This window comes from Canis aureus, chromosome 11 (assembly GCF_053574225.1).
Source record: "Canis aureus isolate CA01 chromosome 11, VMU_Caureus_v.1.0, whole genome shotgun sequence".
Taxonomy (NCBI): Eukaryota; Metazoa; Chordata; class Mammalia; order Carnivora; family Canidae; genus Canis; species Canis aureus.
In genome coordinates, this window is record NC_135621.1 from 30,826,498 (window position 1) to 30,847,812 (window position 21,315).

Sequence of the window (21,315 nt, forward strand, 5' to 3'; positions counted from 1 at the left end):
AAAGAGTGTGTGTGCACAAACACGCGCAGGGAGGAAGAGGGGCAGAAGGAGTTGGGGAGAGAATCCTCAAGCAGACTCCCTGCTGAGCTGAGCTCTATCCCAGGACTCCGAGATCACAACCTGAGCCTGAGCTGAAACGAGAAGTTGGCTGGTCAACTGACTGAGGCACCAGGTGTCCCTCTAGTCCCTTTAGTCCCTCTAGTGTCATTTGTGATGGTCTGATTGTGTTGGGTACAGGGCAAATTCAAAGTGACCCCAGGCCCTGCCTTCTGTAGTCAGGCTAATGTGACCATTTCTGTGTTCCTGGGCTCTTGAGGAATCCTGGGAAGCCCCTCCATGTGGCCTCTGAGGAGGGAAGGGCAAAGGGGGTGGGTTCTGGGGCTCTGGTGCTAAATTCCTCTCTGGCCTGTCTCTGGTCTCTTTTCTTATCTGCTAAGCATCAACACAGGCTTGGGTTGGAATACTGCTAATGGCAACAAGTCCTAGCTTCTTCTGTAAGCAGACAGCATTCCTGAGGTGGGGAGAAGCGGGGTGGAGGGGGGCAACCTCCCAGTCTTCAGCAGCTTCTGCCTCATGGGCTCTGGGAGGACCCTCCCCCTCCTCCTCCCCCTCCCTCTCCCCTCCTCCCCATCCCTGGGAGACCCAGCACCATAGGGTGGGCGACTACTATAAGGTGAGCCCTGGGTGACAGGATGCCAGACTCCTCCCTGGAGCTGACTGTTCTAATGGCTCTGGTGTTTATGTAGGCTGGCTCCTGTGGTCCGCTATCTTGGTCAAGCCTGATAGCCAAGCAGCTGGTCTGTGCCAAGCCAGACTCAAATTTAGCTCTTCTGCCCAAGGCTTCATGCACATCCCACCAGACCAGCACTTCCCAGGCCAGCGCTGAGGAGCAGTTCTCCTGCAGGATATCCCAGGGTGCTTAACCTGATTGGAGAAAGTGAAGCGGGTTTCCTTGACTGCAGAGCATTTTGTGGGCATCATGACTGCACAAGGGCCACGGAAAGGCAGGTTTCCAACCTCTTTGGCCATGCAGCCCTCTTCCTTCATGCTAAATTCCCAGCTGGGAGAGGTCACACTGTGCCATGTTGTTCTCCTTGTATTCATGTAATCTGGAGAAGGAGTCACCAAACTCCTAGAAACTTTTCATAGGCCCCAGGTGTCCTTCTAGAGAAGGATTAGTATTAATTAGGTCAGGAGGACGAGATCCAGAAGTTCTTATTCAGTGTCTGAGTCTTTCCTGTCAATTTGAGTTACAGCTCCTCTGATACAGATTTTGTCTTCACTCCAAAGCTAAGAAATTGCGGTATTGAACAGCTTCAAGATTATAGGAATTGAGTGCGAGATTCAAACCCAGGTCCATGTGACTCTGAAGTCACACCCATTCCATTATCTTACAGCACATTACAGGCTTATCTTGGGATTTGCAGAATTGGTGCTCCACATCGCAGTGGTTTTTTTCCAAGTTCCATCTGTCTGTTGAGAGTTGGTACCAAAGATGAGTGTCTGCAGTACTTGCTTATTAGCAGATGCAGGCCAAGTGCTGAGAGGCAGGAAGGGTGGCCTGAGGCCTTTTCATGAGTCCTGACAAGGGTAAAAGCCATGCCACATCGGCCCAGGTCCTTTCTGGTGTGTCTGGTGGTAGATGGTGGGTGCCTCTACCTTGGTTAGTCAGGAGGTGTCAGAAGGTTCCAGAAAACAGATGATTTTATTCAACCTTATGCAAAGCTTCTTGAGGACCAGTAAATAATCTTCACTCCTATTTCTCTTTGTGGATTGAAAGCCTTACTGTGCTTTCTTTGCCTTCTTGTTTTGGGGACAGAAAGAAGAACTAGTCCTTCAATGAGCTGGGTTTTGTAACAATTTAGGTAAGTGGCCGTGACTCTTGAGCGTGCTGCCAGCTTGGGTCTCCGTTCCCGTCAACTAACCCTCTGGCCCTCTGCACAGTTCAAGGCGACTTTCCAGCTTCCTAGAAACCTTTCTCACTACTCCTTCTTTCTCTTTTCCTTGTTGCTCATACATTCATTTCGTTCAGGAAACTTGAACTGAGCATGAACTGGGGTCAGGCATTGTGCTAGACATTCGAAATCCATGAATGAGACTGCCTCCTGTGCTCAGATGAAACTGCAGATAATGGCAGTTCAGCTGTTTGATTACTCACGGGAAGTCCTTTTGTAGCCATCCGGGAGGGCCTTACAGCGGAGGGTGTTGGAGTTGAGATTTGAGAGAGGTGCAGAGGAGGCTGTGAACAGGACTCGGTTATGAGGAAGGGCAGGGTCACACAGGACCTCCTCGACATTCAAAGATGATTAGATTTTATTCTGGAGAAGATGTGGAGTCATTGAACCATTTCAAACTGGCAAGTAATTATCAATAAAATAGGCAATAAAATAGGATATAGCACGCACAAGAAATGGAGCTGCTGAGTCCTCCTGAAGCAGCAAGGGGTATGGATTAGAAGGAGGTAGAAGACTCTGCAGAAGGAAGGCCAGGAAGGGGGCTGTTGTGTAGTCTAGCTGGAGCCGGGCACTGGCCATGGGATTGACAGAGGGTTTTGCTAATCCACCAGAGAGGAGTTTACAGTGATGGTCTTGGGTGACCAGGTGTCTTTCGCAGAGATGGAGACCCAGAAGGAGTGCAGGTTTGGGGGAGTTCAGGTGTGATGGTGCTTGTGGGTTCTCTGGGTGGAGACATCGACTGGTAGGCACTCAGATATGTTTGAGGGGGTTTGCAGGAGATTTCTGGGTGGGATACATTTATCTGGGTATCCTCCCTGGGACTAATCCTGATTTATCAAAACCTTTCAATAGGGGCACCTGGTTGGTGGGCTCAGTTGGTTGAGCGTTGGCCTTCAGCTCAAGTCATGATCCCAGGGTCCTGGGATCAAGCCCCACCTCAGGCTCCCTGCTCTATGGGGAGCCTGCTTCTCCCTCTCCCTCTGCTTGCTGCTCCCCTAGCTTGTGCACATGCTCTTTCTCTCTCTTTCTCTGTTCCAAATAAATAAAATCTTAAAAAAAAAAAAAGAACTTTGAATAAATGGTGTTTGATGGAATTCCAGAATATGGCATGAACCAGCACAGCCAGAGGAGCGCCTCCCCACCCCCCACACAGTGTGGCTGCTGCCTGCCTTCCATGAATCACCTGGACCCCTTCACGCTGGTGAACTTACATGTGAATCACCAGCCAAACAGCTGTGTTGGAGGTTCTGGAGTTACGGGCCCTGCTGGAGGAGGCACATCAGCCTCCTTTGCCTGAGGTTTTTTTTTGTTTTAAATTGGGATATTTAGGAATCTTTAGAGTACAGTCCAGTAGTGGATTCAGGTCAGATCCCTTAACATAACAGTGTATTACAGGGACAGTCACAGCTGGAGATGGTGGGGAGAGAGGCCAGAGATGCTGCTAAATATCCCACAATACACAGGAGAGCCCCCACAGCAAAAGATTAGGAGGCCCCAGGTGTTCACAGCCCTGCCTCAGCCAATCATATCAGATCACATCATCACGTAGTTTATGAAGAACTGCCCCCTCTTCTCCCTCGGCCTGCTACCACCTTTCCCCCACCCCCACCAGCACCCTTTCCATCTTCTGGGACCCAGTTTACACCCCATCCCTTCCATGAAGTTCCTGCTGCTTTGAGTTTTCCATTGACTTACCCCTTCCTCTGTGTTTCCGCAGTGCATTACTTGTCCCTTTTTCTTTCTTCATTGAGTCTTGTGTTGGAGCTGGCTGGTTACATGGTCTACCCCTCCACAGTGACGGGGGTCCCATCTCCTTGTGCACATTTAATAACTATACATTGAATGAAACAGCCTCAAGAGAGAGGAAAAGAGAGACAGAGAGAGGAGACACATAAATGCTCCTGGTGGCATATTACCAGGATTACCAGTATGTAATGCTGCCCGCATTACAGATGGGCCAGAGAGGTGGCACGTGCCCACGGCCACAGAACAAGTGCTTCGTCTGCATATGGTAGATCTATGTATTGGGCACCCATCATGCAGCCGTGCACAGGACAAAAACCAAGGAGTTTGCCTGGTTTTGCTTGTCCAGACTGCACTGTCCAGATTGGGACTTTAGTGGCATGAGTGTCATCCCACTATGTTATAAGCTCCTTGGGTCTTTTGTATCTTTGTCACAGTATTTTTGCGCATAGACCCTCCGTATGCACTTGTTCATTGAATAAGTAAATGTCAGAGGTTTGACAAATTCTATTACTTCAGCAGCTGCCTTCATAGAGCCTTCCTAACAGTGGAACTCAGGCACATTGATAATTTCCTTGACTCAAAAGCAGTGGTTCTAGGAAGAAAGGAGGAGGACATGTTCAGCTGTGCTCTCTGGGTGGGGCTGGGGATAAAGAAACAATCGGAGGAACCTACTCGCAAGCATTGGTGACCATGCTGGAACAGACTCCTGGTGTCTGGGTTGGGGCCACTGGGTCTCTGAACTGGAACCTTGGCTCAGAGAACGGAAATGGCTCACCCAAGGTCAGACAGACCCCTGACCTTTCTTTCAGCACCAGCGATCTAAGATGGGAGTGTGCAGTCCCTGGTCCTAAGCAGCCCCAGCAGGCGAGGCCTGCAGCTTCACGTTGGCACAATTAGTGTCAGCGGCCCTGCTTTGCTTCATTAACCAGGGGATGCTCGGGGTGTTTTCTCTCCAGAGAGTATCAGAGAGCTCCTGGGGAAGGAAGCTGAGGGGGAAGCGCAGTGGGTCGGAGTTTGAACCTGGGTTTTAGGACCTGTGTGGGCCTCGGTGCCCTCACCTGTGGGGATGGAGGAAGTAGAGGGCTTCTTGGTAGGCCCTCGTACAGGGTAGCCTTAGTGACAGGGTGGGAAGCTCCAGGCCCAGAACGTGGCTACGGAAGACTTTACATAGACCCCCCGTAACGGACAAACTCAGTGTTTGGACCAGTGATTTGTCTTCAGGCGAATAAATTCTGTCTTTAAGGCGCTAGCTGTTTCTTTTCCAAACAAGCACAAAACTCCGTAAAAGAACCAAGCTAAAGGGTGGGAAGCTGGGAGAGAGAGAGAGAAAGAAGGGTCCTTGGGAAAACAGAAAGGAGTAAAAGGTCCACATGGATGTTTTAGGGGGCAGGGGTTGTAGGGGGGGAGGGGAGAAGGCAGACAATCAAGGAATTACATTTTGGGTTGAAAGCAGAGATTTTTGGTCAACCTATTTACTTTCAGTTTCATCATTTCCTGAGAGTCCTAATTTAGCCTCTGGTTATGTCCTCCCGATTATGGCCTAAAAAGGCAACTACTTGGGTTTCTTGGAGTTGGACTGGCACCCGCAGGAAGCTGGTGTGGAAAGGGCCGGCCTCCACCGGATCTGATCTTCCAGTGGGGAAAGCTGCCTTCTTTTGCCTTAACTCCTTGCTGGCTGTGAGTCCCGCAAATTTCCAGAATTTCCTGAGGGTCCCTAATCTGTTCCCCCAAGCTTTTTCCTGCAGAGGGTTTTCCTAGAGCTGGTGTGGTTGCTGCCACATGGGCAGGCTGCTCATGTGGCCGTGCACCCCAGTCAACCCTTCTGGAAAGCATTTTTTTTTTTAAAAGCATTTTGATAATACTTCTCAAGGCCATAAAAGTGTCTGGATGCTCCTTTGTTCCAATAACTGCACTTCTGGAAATTTATCTCAAGGTGGCCTACCATATAAGGAAAAAACCTAGTAAGTGGTGGTCTAAAAAAAAAAAAAAACCAAAACCACATCACTGTGGAATATTATGCAGCCATTAAAAGTGTCTCCCAAGGAGGCCTTGGAGTCAAGAGTCCTGAATTCTAGTTCTCGCTTCCCACGTGTGTGGCTGAGTGGGATCCCTTCCTTTTTATTTTTTATTTTTTTATTTTTTAAAATATTATTTATTTATTTATTTATGATAGTCAGAGAGAGAGAGAGAGAGAGAAGCAGAGACACAGGCAGAGGGAGAAGCAGGCTCCATGCACCGGGAGCCCGACGTGGGATTCGATCCCGGGCCTCCAGGATCGCGCCCTGGGCCAAAGGCAGGCACCAAACCGCTGCGCCACCCAGGGATCCCAAGGGATCTCTTCCTTTTTAGAGCCTCTGTGTTGTCAGCTGTAAAGTGAAGTGTTTGGATAAAAATGATCAGCAAGCAAACTGTGGCCTTCTGGGGAAACAAATGGTCATAATATTTTTATATATTCTTTTTTTATTTTTTTATTTTTTTTAACTTTTTTATTTATTTATGATAGTCACAGAGAGAGAGAGAGAGGCAGAGACACAGGCAGAGGGAAAAGCAGGCTCCATGCACCGGAACCCGACATGGGATTCGATCCCGGGTCTCCAGGATTGCGCCCTGGGCCAAAGGCAGGCGCCAAACCGCTGCGCCACCCAGGGATCCCCAAATGGTCATAATAAATAGGAAGAATCCACAATGTGAAACTCCACACTCTGCCTGCAATTAAAAATCTCAAGTGTTGGGTAGCCCTGGTGGCGCAGCGGTTTAGGGCCCGCAGCCCAGGGTGTGATCCTAGAGACCCAGGATCGAGTCCCATGTCAGGCTCCCTGCATGGAGCCTGCTTCTCCCTCTGTCTGTGACTCTGCCTCTCTCTCTCTCATGAATAAATAAAACCTTAAAAAAAAAAAAATCTCAAGTGTTTCTATGAACAAAGACTATAAAGACCATTAAAAAAAAGAGAGAAAATTGATTTTTAGGGGGAGGGTCTTAGGAATTTATGGGGATATTTTTCTTTCATTTTGAAAACTTATGTGTAGTTAAAAAAACTTTTATTTAAATTCAATTAATTAACATACAATATATTATTAGTTTCAGAGGTAGAGTCAGTGATTCATCAGTTGCATATAACGCCCTCCTTTATGCCCGTCACCCAGTTACCCCGACCCCCATTCCTACCCCACAATGACCCTCAGTTTCCCAGAGTTAAGAGTCTCTCATGGTTTGCCTCCCTCTCTGATTTCATCTTATTTTGTACAGAGTGTCAGGAGAGGCCCTTTAGCGTGGTCTCAGGCCAGGGAGAGGAGATGTGGCTGTTCCTCCCTAGCATCCCTTCTTTGACACTCCTTTTCATTTCTAAGAGCTTTCAGCAGTGACAGCCTACTCCATCTGCATCGCTGGCAGTCCTACTGGGTGTGCATGGGTCAGCGGCCGCTAAGGCCCTGGGGTCTTCGTCTGACTCAGGTGGACACTGGGGCTGTCACTGAGTGTGGATGTTCCTGTTTGTGCTGGTGAGAGGGCTTTAATAAACCCCATTGTTTATGGTGACCTCCGTGCCCCCCCCCCCCCCCCCTTTGTCCAACCCATGTATTGATCTTGGCACTGCTGCTAACCCACGTCATTCCAGCAGAGCTGCTGACACCAAATAGCTCTGTCCTTGGCCTGGCCAAACAGTGCTCAGGCGAGCGAAATGGAAGTTCCGCTCAGAGAGGAAGACTCCTTGGACATTAGACCATGCACGGGGGTCTTGGCACCCCTGTAGGCAGGGGGGGGCAGCCCTCTCTGTTGGTCCCGCTCTGAGGAGACCCAGGATGAGCCCCCCTCCTTACAGGAAGTACAGACTCCAGGTCTCATCACAGGTAGACAGGCCTGAAGGTAGAACGAGGAGCCAGGTGGAGTTGTGCCCTGAGAGCAGCTGCCACGTTCACACCCTCCAGTGTACCCCCACCGAAGAGCTGGCTGAGCGGCTTACCTGGATTTCCAGGGTAGGCTGAGTGCCCAGGGCCTGCAGCCCGGAGGGAATCTGTGTGCTGCCGAGGTGCCAGGCCACCAGATGGTTTCTTTGTATTGGTTCTACCAGGGCTGGTGTTGCTGGGATGAAGTGAGTCTGCAGAGGCCAGAAGTCCTTGTGCCATCACTGATGGGCTGCTGTCATGGACAGTAGTTGGCCACGGGAGTGAGAACGTTAAAATTCCACTGTGCTCTGCTTTCTGAACTGGCCACACTGGGAAGACTCAGTCAGCTTCCCTGCCTGCCCGATCAAACTCATCTTTTGAGTACTGTGGGATGTATTCCCCCACACATCCCATGTCCCACTCACTGCATCGACAGTTTGACCTGGCTCCCATGCCAGTCTGACTTCATCTGAGGGACCCCAGCACAAGTGTGCTAGGAAGAGCCTAGAGTGGGGTGGGGTGGGCAGGGGCAGGCGGATCTGGGTTAGAGCCCTACCCCATGACTGGACTGGGTGACTCTGGGCAAGTACCTTGCCCTCTCTGAGCCTGTTTTCTCATTTATAAATTGAGGATAATAAAAGATCTTTTGCAGGGTGATTGATGGTTAAGAGAGCTTGATGTTGGTAGGTTACCTAATGACTATCCCCTTTCCTTCCTCTTGGAGGGATCTCGTAAAGAGCATGTGATATCCTCAGGTGTCTTCTCTAGAACTCTTAACCAGCAGTGACTTAGGATTTTGGGGGACAGCGTTCAAGTGAATCCCTTTTTGCATGTTGATGGGAGATTGAATGTCCATTTCAGGCTTGAAGTTTGCAGAAAGGTTCAGAACCAACAGCCTGTGAAGCCCTGTGCTGTGTGATCGTTCCAAGTCCTCAACCAGGACAGTGGCTTGTTGGAGAGATTGATTTCGAGAGCCTGGGTCCTAAGACTTGAGGCTGCCTGGCTAGTTAGTGGTCAGCTGGATGGCAGAGAGGGAGAGGACAGCTGATATGTACTCTGGCAGAGGGAAGCCTTTGATTTGCTTGGATGGCCTGGCGGGTGTGGGAGCCTGGACAGTCGGAAGTCAGCTGGCGTGGCTTGGGGACTGCAGCCTCCTGAGACCCCAGCCCCACACAGATGAAGCCAGGCCATCCCTTCCTGCCTTGTGGACTGCTGTCTGACTCTGGGCCCTGCTTTCTTTCAGGGAGTGGTCCTTGCAGGTGGATGATACCCCTGGTCCCCTAAGAGGGTCTGTGAGGGTTTGCTTGGCTGGGAATATAAACAGAGCCACTGGCTGAGGTTGCTGGGGAGGCTGCCAGGCTCTGTTCCATGGACTTGCCTTCCCTCCTGTGGGGGGTGGGGGTGGCGAGCGAGCAGATTTCCTGGAAAACAACCCCTTTCCTGGAGCATGTCCAGAGGAGCCCCTTAGTCTTGATCTGGAAAGCATTTAATGAGCCCAGATAAGAAGGCCTGGGCGGCCCAGACTTTTCCTTTTGTTCTCTCCCTCCCAAATCTCTAGCCTCATTGGCATCCAGGTCCCTGTTGGGATCTAGAAGTGTGAAAGCCCAGGTAACTCTGGATTTGGATCTGGGGTCCTCCTGGCTTCCTGGGCCTGGGGAAGGGACCTTGACCTCATAAGGAAAAGGCCTTCCTGTGTTGTGAACTGGGCTGTGAGCTTCTGGGATGCTCCTCCGGTGGCTGTGAGCTGGCTCTGTCTCAGACCACAGTTTCTAAGTCCTGTGTTCTGTTTACCTAAACCAGCTGTCCTCCCAGCAGGTCCTAGCCTGAGCCTTTGAGCAGGAATAAGCACTGTGGTTATCCTGTGGAAAGGCCATGGGACCAGTCTGCCCAGGGGGACCTCGAGGTTCCTCCAGCGAGCTCCGTTTCCTTGTCTGTAAAATGGGATGAAGCACACATCTTTCTTACCCTATAGAGTTGTTTGTTTGTTTTTAAGATTTTATTTATGTGTCGTGAGAGACACAGAGGTAGAGACATAGGCAGAGGGAGAGGCAGGTGCCCCACAGGGAGCCTGATTTGGGACTTGATCCCAGGACCTGGGATCACACCCTGAGCCAAAGCCAGACGCTCAACTATTGAGCCACCCAGGTGCCCCCCTACCGTACAGAGTTAGGATGAGGATCTTTCCAGGTGGCCAAGTGCGTGTGAAAGCAGTTTCATAAACCATTAAAACCACACAGGTGTAAGGGATTATTATTTCATCTTTATTTTGCAAATGAGTTTTGAAAAAAAGCAAACACACATGTTCTCCGAGACATGGATTGTGAAGGCTGCCTTCGCATTAGTGCCCCAGAAGGGAAGCACTCTTACTGCTCATGATGTTTCCTGGAGCCTGACTTCTTTTCCTCAAGCCTTATTTCTTTGGCTGTATTCTCAAGGTGGACTTATCATCTCTTGGCAACATATTGGTGTGTTGTGGTGGTGGTGGTGGTGGTTTTTTTCCGCTCTTCGTTGACTCTGAAATAAAAAGTTTTTTAAACTGGCAACTTCCGCTATGCGCGGTTTGTAGCTTGTTGCCCTTTTTGGGAGGGCTAATTAGAAACTTGCTTTTGTTGGAAGTGCTCTTAAATTGCGTGGTCTCTTTTCTGCCTCAGTGCATGTAGCATAGTGACCATAGTTCCATCTGTTTGTGCAACTCAACTAAGGCTTGTCATTCGGCACCACGGGAGTTAATAGGTCTGTGTGATTGTGGATGGATCCTAGGATCTGCCTTACCATGATTTTCTTACAGAGGCTCTAATGACAACTTGTTTTTTCAATCACGGGCATCTTTTTCTCAAAAATGGAGAGCGGGAAAGTTCTGGAAGCTGTGCAGCCTGGTTTGACAAGTTTTGTTCTACTCCAGTGCTGATAAGAGGGCTCTAGCGGGCCTCGTGCAGCTGAGGTCCCTGTGTCTGACGTTCTGTCCTTGTGTCTGCTGTAGGTCCTGGCTGTGAGTCACCATGGCGCAGCAAGCTGCCGATAAGTATCTCTATGTGGATAAAAACTTCATCAATAACCCGCTGGCCCAGGCCGACTGGGCTGCTAAGAAGCTGGTATGGGTGCCTTCCGACAAGAGCGGCTTTGAGCCCGCCAGCCTCAAGGAGGAGGTGGGCGAGGAGGCCATCGTGGAGCTGGTGGAGAACGGGAAGAAGGTGAAGGTGAACAAGGATGACATCCAGAAGATGAACCCACCCAAGTTCTCCAAGGTGGAGGACATGGCGGAGCTCACGTGCCTCAACGAAGCCTCCGTGTTGCACAACCTCAAGGAACGCTACTACTCAGGGCTCATCTACGTAAGTGGGGCCTGGGGCCCGGGGTGGGAGGTCTGGCTCTGTCCCTTCACCCTCATTGGCCTGGCGCTGGTGCCCTGGGGGAGTAGGGGACTTGAGGAAAGCTGGGGTGACGACCTCGAACCTTGGCCTGCGGGTGTCCTAATGGAGTGTTCTGTTTTAGCTTTTCTCTGCGTAGCTGAGATCACACCAGGACGCCTGTTTTAGGTCGCCTGGAGGGAGGAGTGTATCACGGTGTGGGTGGGCTGTGCCCACCCTTGGGCCTTGTTCCTCAGGCTTGGTGGAGGTAGGAAGGGTAGTTCTTTCAAAACCGAGGGAATGCCGTGTCCTGGTTTCCCACCTTGTCCTCCTGCACCACCTGGTCCCCTTCCCCCTCCCCGCTTGCCCAGGCTCTTTTTGGGACCCTCTGCCATCTTGTTCTTCGTAGAGGCCTAGCGGCGTGCCTTATTTCCCCGGGGAATGTGTTTTGGGCAGAGACGAGCATCAGGAGCGAGGCTTGCACCTGCAGCCCATGCGGCACATTAGTTCTGGTGCCGTAGCAGGCTTAGCATCTGAGAACGGCACGTGTGTAAGGCCCGGAGCCTGCAGAGGACAAGGAGCAGCCCTTTCTCTGTCTTCTGTCCAGCGGGGCCACCTTCGCAGAAAGACCGCTTGTCACCGCTTTAGAAAACATCAGAGGAGGGGCGTTGCCCCATCTCCTGTGTAATAGGCTCCAAGATCTTATGGTCCTAGGGCCACAGAGTTCTTTCTAGTTCCTTCTTTCTTCTGTTCAGTTCCAAGGTATTTCCTTCTAGTTTTGTCTCAGGTAGGGAAGAGATATCTGGCTCTTATTATTCCTAAAATAGCTCTTTGTTTGAATATGTTGTTACGTTCACCTTGGCCTTCTCAGTCTTGGAGCTGAATAAAAACAGTTCTCAAAATGTGTTTGAATTGGAGGAAGAAAACATCTCGAGAGTCTTATAACCCTTTTGGTGGGGAGACCAAGCCTTGGATCTGGGGCTTTGTTGATGATCACATATGTAAATAAAGGACATTGGGCTCAAGGATGGTAAGTGGCCCCCTCAGTAAGCCATTTTATTTTCTCTATAATCTGAGGGTGACTTCAGCACACGTTTCCGTAGGGCACTTCCCCAGCACACTGGTCAGGGACTTCCGAGTGCCCTGCAATGTGCCAAAGTCCTCTGTGGAGCCATGGACCATCCTGGGTTGCCCAGAGCTCCTGATTGGGACAGATAGCATGCCAGAGCTGTGTTTCCTTGCTGATTGCTAAATTGGTTTATGATAGGGAGGTTCTTAATCTCTTGCCATTGATGACTACCCTTTGGGGGATGAGCCTGATTAGTCAGGACCCACCAGTGAGGACATACACAGAATGGTCCTCCTGGAAGTCCTTTTTTATAAACCAGCTTAGTCCTATCTGCTCATATGGCAAGTGGGGAAAGCTGAGGCCCAGAGAGGGCCAGAGCCCAGCACAGAGTCATACAGCCTGAGACTGGAGCTCAGGTATCTTGACCCTCAGCCTGGCTGCCTCTTTCTTCATAAGAACATTGTATGGACAGAATTCAAAGCCTCTGTCCCTAGGGATCTTGACCACTGAAATTCAGAATTGGAGGCTTGCAGAAAGACTAGGGACCTTTAAGGAAGCATTGCTTGTCTGTTGTGCCCGCTGGGAGCTGAGTCCCATCATCTGGGAGTGGGATGCCCCCTGGGCAGCCTCCATCGCTCATTGTACCCATCCTGGTGGGTCCCTAAGCCGACGTGGGCTTTGCTTAGGGAAGCAGAGTGATTAACGGCGTGAGAGTTGGAGCCTCCAGGACCCGGTTCAGATCCTTTCCCCACCACACACCATGGCTACCACGAGCCTCACTTCTTCGCTGGTGAGAAGTGTGCAAGTGCCAGCCTGCACCTGGTTCATGGCAGGGCCTGGGCTCTCTTAGTGAAGGCAGCTGGTCCTCTGTGAGGCCTTCACTGGTGTCTCTGTTCACCTTTGTCCTGCGAGGGATTTGGTGAGCCTGACGCTCATCGGGGGGCCTGCGCTTGCCGCTACTGGCTGGCTGCCCACGGTCTGCTCTCCCACAAAGGGAAATAGTACTAAAGTGTGTTCACTGTTAGTTGCTTCATCTTTCCTCTGAAAGCGTGGGTTGTCCTCGAGAGGCAGAACTCTGGTTGGAGGCCCGAACTCCTGCATCTGTCCCCTCCTGCGCCGTTCCTCCTGCCTCACACCAGCCCCCTTCCTAAGCATCCTCCCCATAAGGGAAGTCGATTGTCTCTGCAATTGCCCTAATGGGGACCCCAGCAGGTGCAGAGCTGCGGGGGGGATCAAAGCCGCTGGGCAGGGGGCCACCGCCTCATTCATGGTCCACCTCTCTGCACACGTCGTTCCAAATTGCGACCCGGGAGCCTTTGTGCAGCGGGTTTGCCTGGTGTTGTGGGCGGCGTGGCTAATCCTGGCCCACAGCTGCTCTGCCTGTTTCCCCGGGGGGTGAGCTCTGGGATAGGGGGCGGCCGATCACAAAGAGCCTCTGTGGCCCGTGAATGGAGCAGCTCCCTGGCGTGGCCGTGGGGGAGAGAGCCACTTGCTCTCTGTCCGCACCTCCAGGAGCATCCAGAGGGAGGCTTGCCGGCAGGTCTCCATCTTCCCACCTGGGCTGTAGGGCTCACACCTGCTGGTTTGATGAGATTAGCCCAGAGACCTTTGGAGCTCTGCAAAGAGAACCATCCGCAGGACCATCTGCCCACCCAGCTGTCAGAAAGCCTGGTCCCAGGAACCCCCAGTCCCCTTTTGCTGTCACAGACAGCTGTTTGCAAACATCTGGCTCCGAGGCACACCCTAAAAGTGTGGCCATGTGTCCTTGGCTTTCATCGGGCTGATTTCCTAGAGTGTGGGTTTTCTCAAACCCCAGAAACAGAGCTCAATTGTTTCTGAGCTCCTGGGATGACCTCACTGCTCCCTGACCGCCTTCCTCTTCATCCCTGCCCCCCAGGGAAAAACCAGAAGTCTCCCGCTTTTCTCTCATCTGCCTGTGATAACCCGCGCTGCAGGTGGCCAGCACCACGTGCAGACTGCTTTGCCTTGGAGCTTTCCCCCGTCCCTCGTGAAAAAGTAGTTGGAGGGAAGGCAAATGACCGATTATCCCAGGAAGAAAGAAAAGCAGAGAGCCCCGAGTCCCCGCCTCCAAACAGAAGAGGCAGCCAAACACACTTGGTCATTTGCAAACTTGGCTGCTCTTCTGCACGCAGGCCGCTGTAGGTTACTGGGTCCCTCCCCAGTTCTGCTTCCTGTGTTTAACTTCTGCTTGCAAAGTCCAAGTGCCATTGCTCTTGGCCCAGGCTGGGAAGGGCCTTTGTCCTCCCGACTGGTTCCTGTGTGGAACCTGTCTTTAGGTTCAGCCACTAGATCCATCTTCTGTTTGGACAGGACTAGGGAGGCCGGGGCTGGAGGGGGCCGGGTTGGCCCATAGCACAGCGCCCTTAGGTGTTGGCTGCTGTAGGATTGAGGGGCACAGCCCCAGACAGTGAGGTGATATCATGACGCAAACAGAAAGACACGGGTGCAGAGAACTGGCCCCTGACCAGGATGCTCTGCACTGGTGGTGGCAGGAGAGCCAGGGCTGCTCCCAGCTCTGCCTTGAACTGCCTCCTGACCCTCAGCTGTCACTCCACAGAGTCAAGGGCCATAGGTGTGTGTGAATCTTGGCTTTGCGCGGCTGCTTCCGGTCCTTTGGTGCATTGTCCTCAGAAGAGGGTGCTTGGGTTGCTCTGGAGGGTTAAAGACAGCTGCACCCCCCAGATGAACACCTGCCACCTGGGTGGTCTCAGGAGTCTTGCCCAGCTTGTGAGGGGTCTCTTTTCTTCTTCTTCTTCTTCTTCTTCTTCTTCTTCTTCTTCTTCGGCCAGGAAGAAGGATCTTGGAAGAAAAAGAAGCAGGTTATTAGGGAAAGAGTAGTCACAAATTAATGTGAATTGACCATAAGACACTGAAGGAAGATCTGTCTAGATGGTTGCCGCTGGCATCTGCTCTCCTGACCTGCTCACAGCGCTGTGCTGGGTGCTGTGTCAATCCTGATAACTACTCTGTGAGGCAGCCGAGGGTCTGTCCCCATTTTGGAGATTGAAAAACGGAAGGGAGAGAGGTTAAGAAACTTGCCTTGCTGGGATTGGAACTCAGGACATCTGACCCTGGGGTCTGATTTTTTAACCTGGTCAGATCAGCCTTGGAGTACTGGGTGGGTGTGTTTTGGGGTGCCTCACATCAAGGGTGTTGGCTAAGTGGGCTCCCCTTCAGAGGAGACTCGCGTCTTGGAGAAGGCTCACAGGGGACGGGGAAATGATCTTTGAGTTTTTGAGGGATTGCCATGTGAATGTCTCCAGAAGATTTGAGGGAGAGAGCTGTCTGTAATATGTCCTCTCCCACAGAAGATCTGGTTGGGTGGGGTGGGCCATGAGTTTTTCTCAGTGCTGGAGAAGTTGAGGCTTGAATATCTTCATGAGAGGCCTTCAGGGCAGAACACTTGGTGTTTCTGCAGTTTGCTTGCTGCAGCTGAATCCTTTTCTCTCTGCCTCTCACGATGACAGACACATCTCTTACTGTCCTCGGATCTGAGTTTTGTAACCGGATTTCTACTGTCTTGCTGTGTGCGGATCTCGCCCGAGGCACCAGCTTGTTGGCATGCAAAGCTGACAGCGATCATGCAGTTGAGGGAGGACCCTCACCCAACACGCAGAGCTGGTGGTGGGCGCCGCTACACCTGCAGCAGGGCAGGGCACAGGGAGCGAGGGGCTGTAGGGGGTGCTTTCACGTCAGCCTGACTCCCGGCCCTTGTTGGCAGGAACTTTGCCACAGAAGTTTGCACGCTACCAAGAACCAAGACTTCCTAACCCATTTCTGTTTGCTCCTCTTTTCTTTAGACCTATTCAGGCCTGTTCTGTGTGGTCATCAATCCTTATAAGAACCTGCCCATCTACTCCGAAGAGATCGTGGAAATGTACAAGGGCAAGAAGAGGCATGAGATGCCCCCCCACATCTATGCCATCACAGACACCGCCTACAGGAGTATGATGCAAGGTGAGTGCCTCGGCCTTCCTGGTGGCTGAGTCTTCACCTGCAGCCTCATGGACACCGTTGCAGGTGCTCATTCACATTCAGTGTCACAGTGATCTGGTGGTGGCGCCGTGCATTATGGAGACCTCTGAGCTGGTGTGTGAGAACCAAGGTCAATGGCTATCAAAGGACGTGTTTATATGTTGAGAGAGTGTTCTAGAAGCTTTAAAAAAATACAATTCCTAATTATTGCTATTTCTCATTCTTGTCCAGACTCTGTGCCAGTCTCCTCACTTCCAGGCCCCTTCTTCTACCAGTTACTCCCTTTCCTCCTGGCTTTTCATATCTTTTCTTCTTGCTCCTTCCCCATGGTCGAGAAACATGCTTGAGTTTTTCCCATCATTAAGAAACAGACACCAAATCTCTCCTGGGTTCTGCACCTCCTCTGGTTTGTCTCTGCTGTCTCTCTGATCATAGTGGAGCTTTGTAGAGGAAGTGCCTGCTCCACAGGCCTCCCTCACCCCTTCTGCAGATTGTCCGACAAAGGTTACCCTCCCTTCTGCATTGCTAAATCCACGGTACTCATGTGTTCTTCTCTTACCTAACCTCTCCCCAGCGTTGGACAATCTTGACCAGTCCTTTGGAAAGCCCTTCCTTCCTGTGTGACCCTCTTTCTGGTTCTCCAAATCGGTGCCTGGCCCTCTGCATGGTTCTCTCCTGCCCCTCTCTTGCCTCTGCGCATTGGTGCCCCTCAGGGCCTCATCGCTCGCTCCTGTATTCCTCTGGATGCTGGACACATCCGCTCGAATGGCTTTGCCAGCACATTCTGGCTGAGGACTGGGACTCAGCAGCTCCCTTTGCTTCGGGCTGCCGTTTCTCCAGCCACCCAGGTCCGGAACCTGGCTGTTCCTCCCCTCTCTGCTCTCTTTCTACCTCCTTTTCTTGGGTCCATTAGCACTGCCTATAGATTTAATCTCCTTCCATATTTCTCACCGCCTTGCCCCTCTTTTATCCTGTGGCCATGACCTCAGTTATGGCCTCCCAACGGTTTTCGCCTGCACTGTTGCTGTGACCTCTTAACCTTCACTTTTAGAGCCCTCCCTCTACTTTCAGCAGAGGGTCATCTTTCTAGAATGCAAATCTGATCAAACTCCTTGATTTGAAATCTTGAAAAAAACTCGAAAAGGCTCCTCATGGCCCCAGAGGTAACCCCAGAACCCACTAGCCACAAACAGCGCCCTTGTAATTGGCTTCCTGCCTTCCTCTGACTTTCCTGCCACATGGACCTGCTTACATTTTTCTCCCGGGCCTTCCTGCGTCCAGCCACCTTGCCCATGCCAACTACTTGCAATGCCTGGCAGGTCCCTAATCTCTTGTTAAACATAAGACTAAAGCTTTCCTGCCTTCCAGGGAGGATATCTGGGCTAGATTTAGTGATACTTTGACTTAGGTGTTTACACATTTGGTTTTCTCTCCTAGACATGGACAGGGCCCGTGTCACCTATATATTCTTGAGCTCAGCTGAATGCTTGGCATGTGGTGGCATTTCGTGTAATTCCCAGTCAAGCCCAACTTCCAGGCAGGGCTGAATTCTCATGACTTCATATCGATAGTGGTTTTCCAAATCCTCGTACATGTGCATATTTTTTTTTCTTTAAAATTGCAGTGAAGCTGGGCAGTGGTGGTAGAGAACCTTGTTGTATTAGCAGAGTCAGTCCCTGGTGTAGCGGTTTGAAGGGACAGTGAGCAAGTCTGTCTCGTTCTGCACGGTGTTGTGGGGAAGGCATTTCATTGCCAAGCTTGATGAATTATGCAGGACGTACAAGTTGGGCCTAGCCTTTGGCTTATGTTTATGTCTATGAAAATTTCTGGAGGAAGCCAGCCCTTTAGTTTTAAAGTAGGATGTGTGTTTCAAAGTGCTAACTAAAGCAATCTGGTTGGAGAACATTCTGTGAGATTCCAGAAGACCCTGAGTCTATGTCTCTAGAGGTTATGAGTCAGTTTTCTCCTAGCTGTGCTAATTGGCCCGGTGCAAATTCACCCTGGAGTCTTCCTGAGCCCTGCGCTGTTGAATTAGGGCATGTTCCCATCCTTGGATCCTGGATTTGAATGGTTTTCTAGCACATCGGCTTCCTTGACTGTCAGGCAAGCCATTATCGCAAGAACAATGTCATGATGCAGAGCGTGACAACAGCGGCTGGAGTTCTGGGAACTGGACTCCCAGCCTTTCTTCCGACAGTCTGCATGACTCCTTCTTGAAGAGATTTGACCAATTTTTATCCAACGACAAAAACATTTAAAGGGCCAAAAGTCAGCTCTGTAGGTTGGAGGTCATTGAAATAAAGAGAGCGATCTGCAGAAGGCTGGAGCTTTCCTTTGTGTTGACCAGAGAGTCTTGGCCATAGCAGAATGGCCTTGACAGGAAGCCATGAGCTCCCCAAATTATGAGAGCAAGCGGGAAGGTGTTTCATTCTTTGGAGACCAGGGATGGAAATCCATTCTGGACCCAGGAAGCCAGAGGTGCTGGTGCCTCTTTTTAATAATCTGTGGGGGTGCTGGGTCCCCGTAATCTCTGACCTTCAGCCTGCGAGCCTTTCCCTCCCCTCCTTCATGAATGCCGGACTTGGTGCAGCCATTAGCCTCCGTGGGGACCTACTGAGAACATTTCCAAATCCCTTCTCGTTGTTTACAGCTGACCTGCAAAGCACTTAGCAACAGGTTTTTTTTCCCTTGGAGCAGAGAGGAAGTTATTTAAGAGAAGTTGGCTCTCCTGTTAAGGATAAGGTGGTTCACTAAGCAAAGAAAGTTCTTGAGAGGAGTTGTGGTTGTCGCCCTAAGTCAGGTGTGGACAGTGATGCTTCAGGGTCAGTGGCTGTTAGGATGAACTTCTTAGCACAGGCTCTGTGGGGAGAACAGGGGTGTTCTCTGCCCCTCACCTCTTAAAAAGCACAGTTAGTTCCTTTTTTGCTTTTTCTCTAAACGGGAACTAGAAAAGGGTTTCCTCCCTGAGCTGCCTGTGGCTTATGGCATACTAGCACTTACTCTGCCAAATAAGGTAGTTGGTGTCTTTGTCTGGGGACTTTTATGAGATGAGCTCCTTTTGCCTGTTCCTGGGGCCTCCCTGTCTTTCATCTGTGAGTCCTGATGAGTGCCGCTTGTCCTGTAGTTAGTATTAGTATTCATTTTTCACTTTGAAAAGCTGCCCAGTTTGGATGATAAATCATATGGTCACTCTGCGCGTGTATCAGACTAAGTAAGCCAGGGTTTCTCAAACTTGGCGGACTTTGGCTTTGGGGCCGGAGAATCCTCCCTTGGGTGTGGGGGGCTTGTTCTATGCATTGTAGGATATTTAGCGGCAACCTGGCCTCTACCTACTAGATGCCAGCAGCTCCCTCCTTCTTCTGGTGACAACCAGAAATGTCTGCAGACCTTGCCACCAAATTTCCCAAGGTGGGCAGGGGTGGGCTGAAGTGCCCCCACTTGAGCACCACTGGACCAAGCACTGCAGATTATTTTTATTGAGTATCGACTCCTGTGGATCAGTAGTGCCTCTGGGCCTGGCATGTCAAAGATCCAAGACTCAAAGCCAAGGAATGTTGGGATAGATTAGTGCTGTCTGCCATGGGCACGGGATGGGGCATGGCAGCATTGGCGCGCTGGAGGAGTCCATGGAGATAGGACATAGAAAGTGCCAGAATACCAAGAGGTCTAGTACATTATTCTGGCACTGGAGGCCCTGGCAGTCCAGGGGGAGGGATGAGACGTGTTTGTACCCAGACATCTGGGGCCATGGCTATATGACAAGACAAGCTGCTACCTACACCTGGTGCCAGCATGGCTTCAGCAGGTGTCAGGTGTCTTGCGAGTTGAGGGGAAGGTGTGGCCACTGAGGCCAGGGGTGGCGGGGAAGGCACTGCAGAGGTCGGATCCTGTGGAAAGGCTGGCAGGTATGTGTCAATAAGCGGTTCCAGGGCAGCCCAGACGTGCCTGGCAGTTTTGTTTGTTTTAATCCTCAACCTTGGGTTTAATTAAAGTCCCGTGGTAACTTGGTTGGTTTACCCTTCCAACCCTGGCTTTTCCCTTTGGTTAATTTGTTGTCCTGGCCAGTAATGGGTCTTCCTGCCTTGGGGATTGAACCGTTCCTTGGGATTCTGTAAAGGCACACTGAGGATGGGCATGAACTCTGTGTGGCTGTCCCTCTCTGGGCAGCGGCAGCCCTGTGGGGCGTGGGGGTGTGTCCCAGGGCAGGAGCAGCGCATGGTCTATAAAAGGTGTGACCTGGTTGGGAAATGGCGCTCCTGGCTTCCTCTGGGACCTGGCCTTCCAGGGTCTCCCTCTGGGGGTAAGGGTGTATGTGGGTTCTGAAAGGAGAACCCACCCACTGAAGAATCCGACTTGCGCACTGTTCTCTCCCCAGCGAGACTAGCAGAAAACCTCAATGTTGATTAGGTAAAATGCCAGGTTTGGTTCACTTTCGGTGACTTCATGGTATTTTAATGAGCTCCCAGCGTTTCTGGGGGAGTGGCAGCAGGGTCTGCTTTCATTCCAGGCCTAACCTAATCTGAGAACTATTTAACCCTTGACTCTGTGCTAGTCCCACCCCTGCTGCTCGGTGGAAGCTGCGCCGGAAGCGGCTGGTCACCAAGCAGTGGCCCGGTGTCCACTGCGTGTCCACGTTCTGTCAGTTGGTTGACTAACCTTTGAGGGCAAACAAGGGGTAGAGTTCTAGCACTAGCCTCACATCCGAAGGCTTCGGGCCAGAAATAAAGATCTACTTGCCCTGTCCAGGGCCCGCAGAGTCAGCCCCAGAAACCACGGTCTCCCGATTGCCACCCTGGTGCCTGTCCCCTGGGGCTGCTGCCCCAGGTCCTCTGGCTGTGTCTGGAGGACTGCTGGCCCGCCGGCTGGCTGCAGGCCCTCACTCCCTCTGCACATTCTCCCTGCCAGTTGCTTCTGGGGAGCTGTCTGCTTTCCAAGGCCTTCTTGAGGGTGGGAAGCACGGTGTGGGTGAGGCGCTGGGGAAATGCTTCAAGGGTACAGTGAAGCATGACTGCGAGCACACTCACCAGGACCGGCGGCTGAGGCAGCCACAGATGTGATGACTCCACTTGAGCAGGAATGCACCCGCCAGGAGGCTCGGGCCCTGCCAGCGAGCCCTGCCCGCCGCCGCCGCACACAAAGGGCCCGCTGTCTGCGGGGAGGTCCGGAGCCAGGCCCCGAGTGCCCGTCTGTGCCGTGGAGGCCGCGGGTGCCGCGTTGGCCCACCCCAGAGGGGCGCGCTCCCGGCCGCACATGGTCACTGTGCGCTCACCAGGCCTGGCCCAACGGGAGGAGGTCCTGAGAGGCAGGGAGATGAACTCGAG

General features: G+C 51.7%; 1 protein-coding gene across 1 annotated transcript in view; it reads left to right on the plus strand.

The window, feature by feature from the left end:
* MYH9 (myosin heavy chain 9) overlaps positions 1-21,315 on the plus strand; it is a 91,520-nt gene that overhangs the window by 21,365 nt on the left and 48,840 nt on the right. Inside the window, exons 2-3 of the mRNA XM_077914658.1 lie at positions 10,563-10,914; positions 15,820-15,976. Coding sequence (XP_077770784.1) covers positions 10,582-10,914; positions 15,820-15,976 — 490 coding nt within the window. The 5' untranslated portion in view covers positions 10,563-10,581. The remainder of the gene's footprint in view (positions 1-10,562; positions 10,915-15,819; positions 15,977-21,315) is intronic.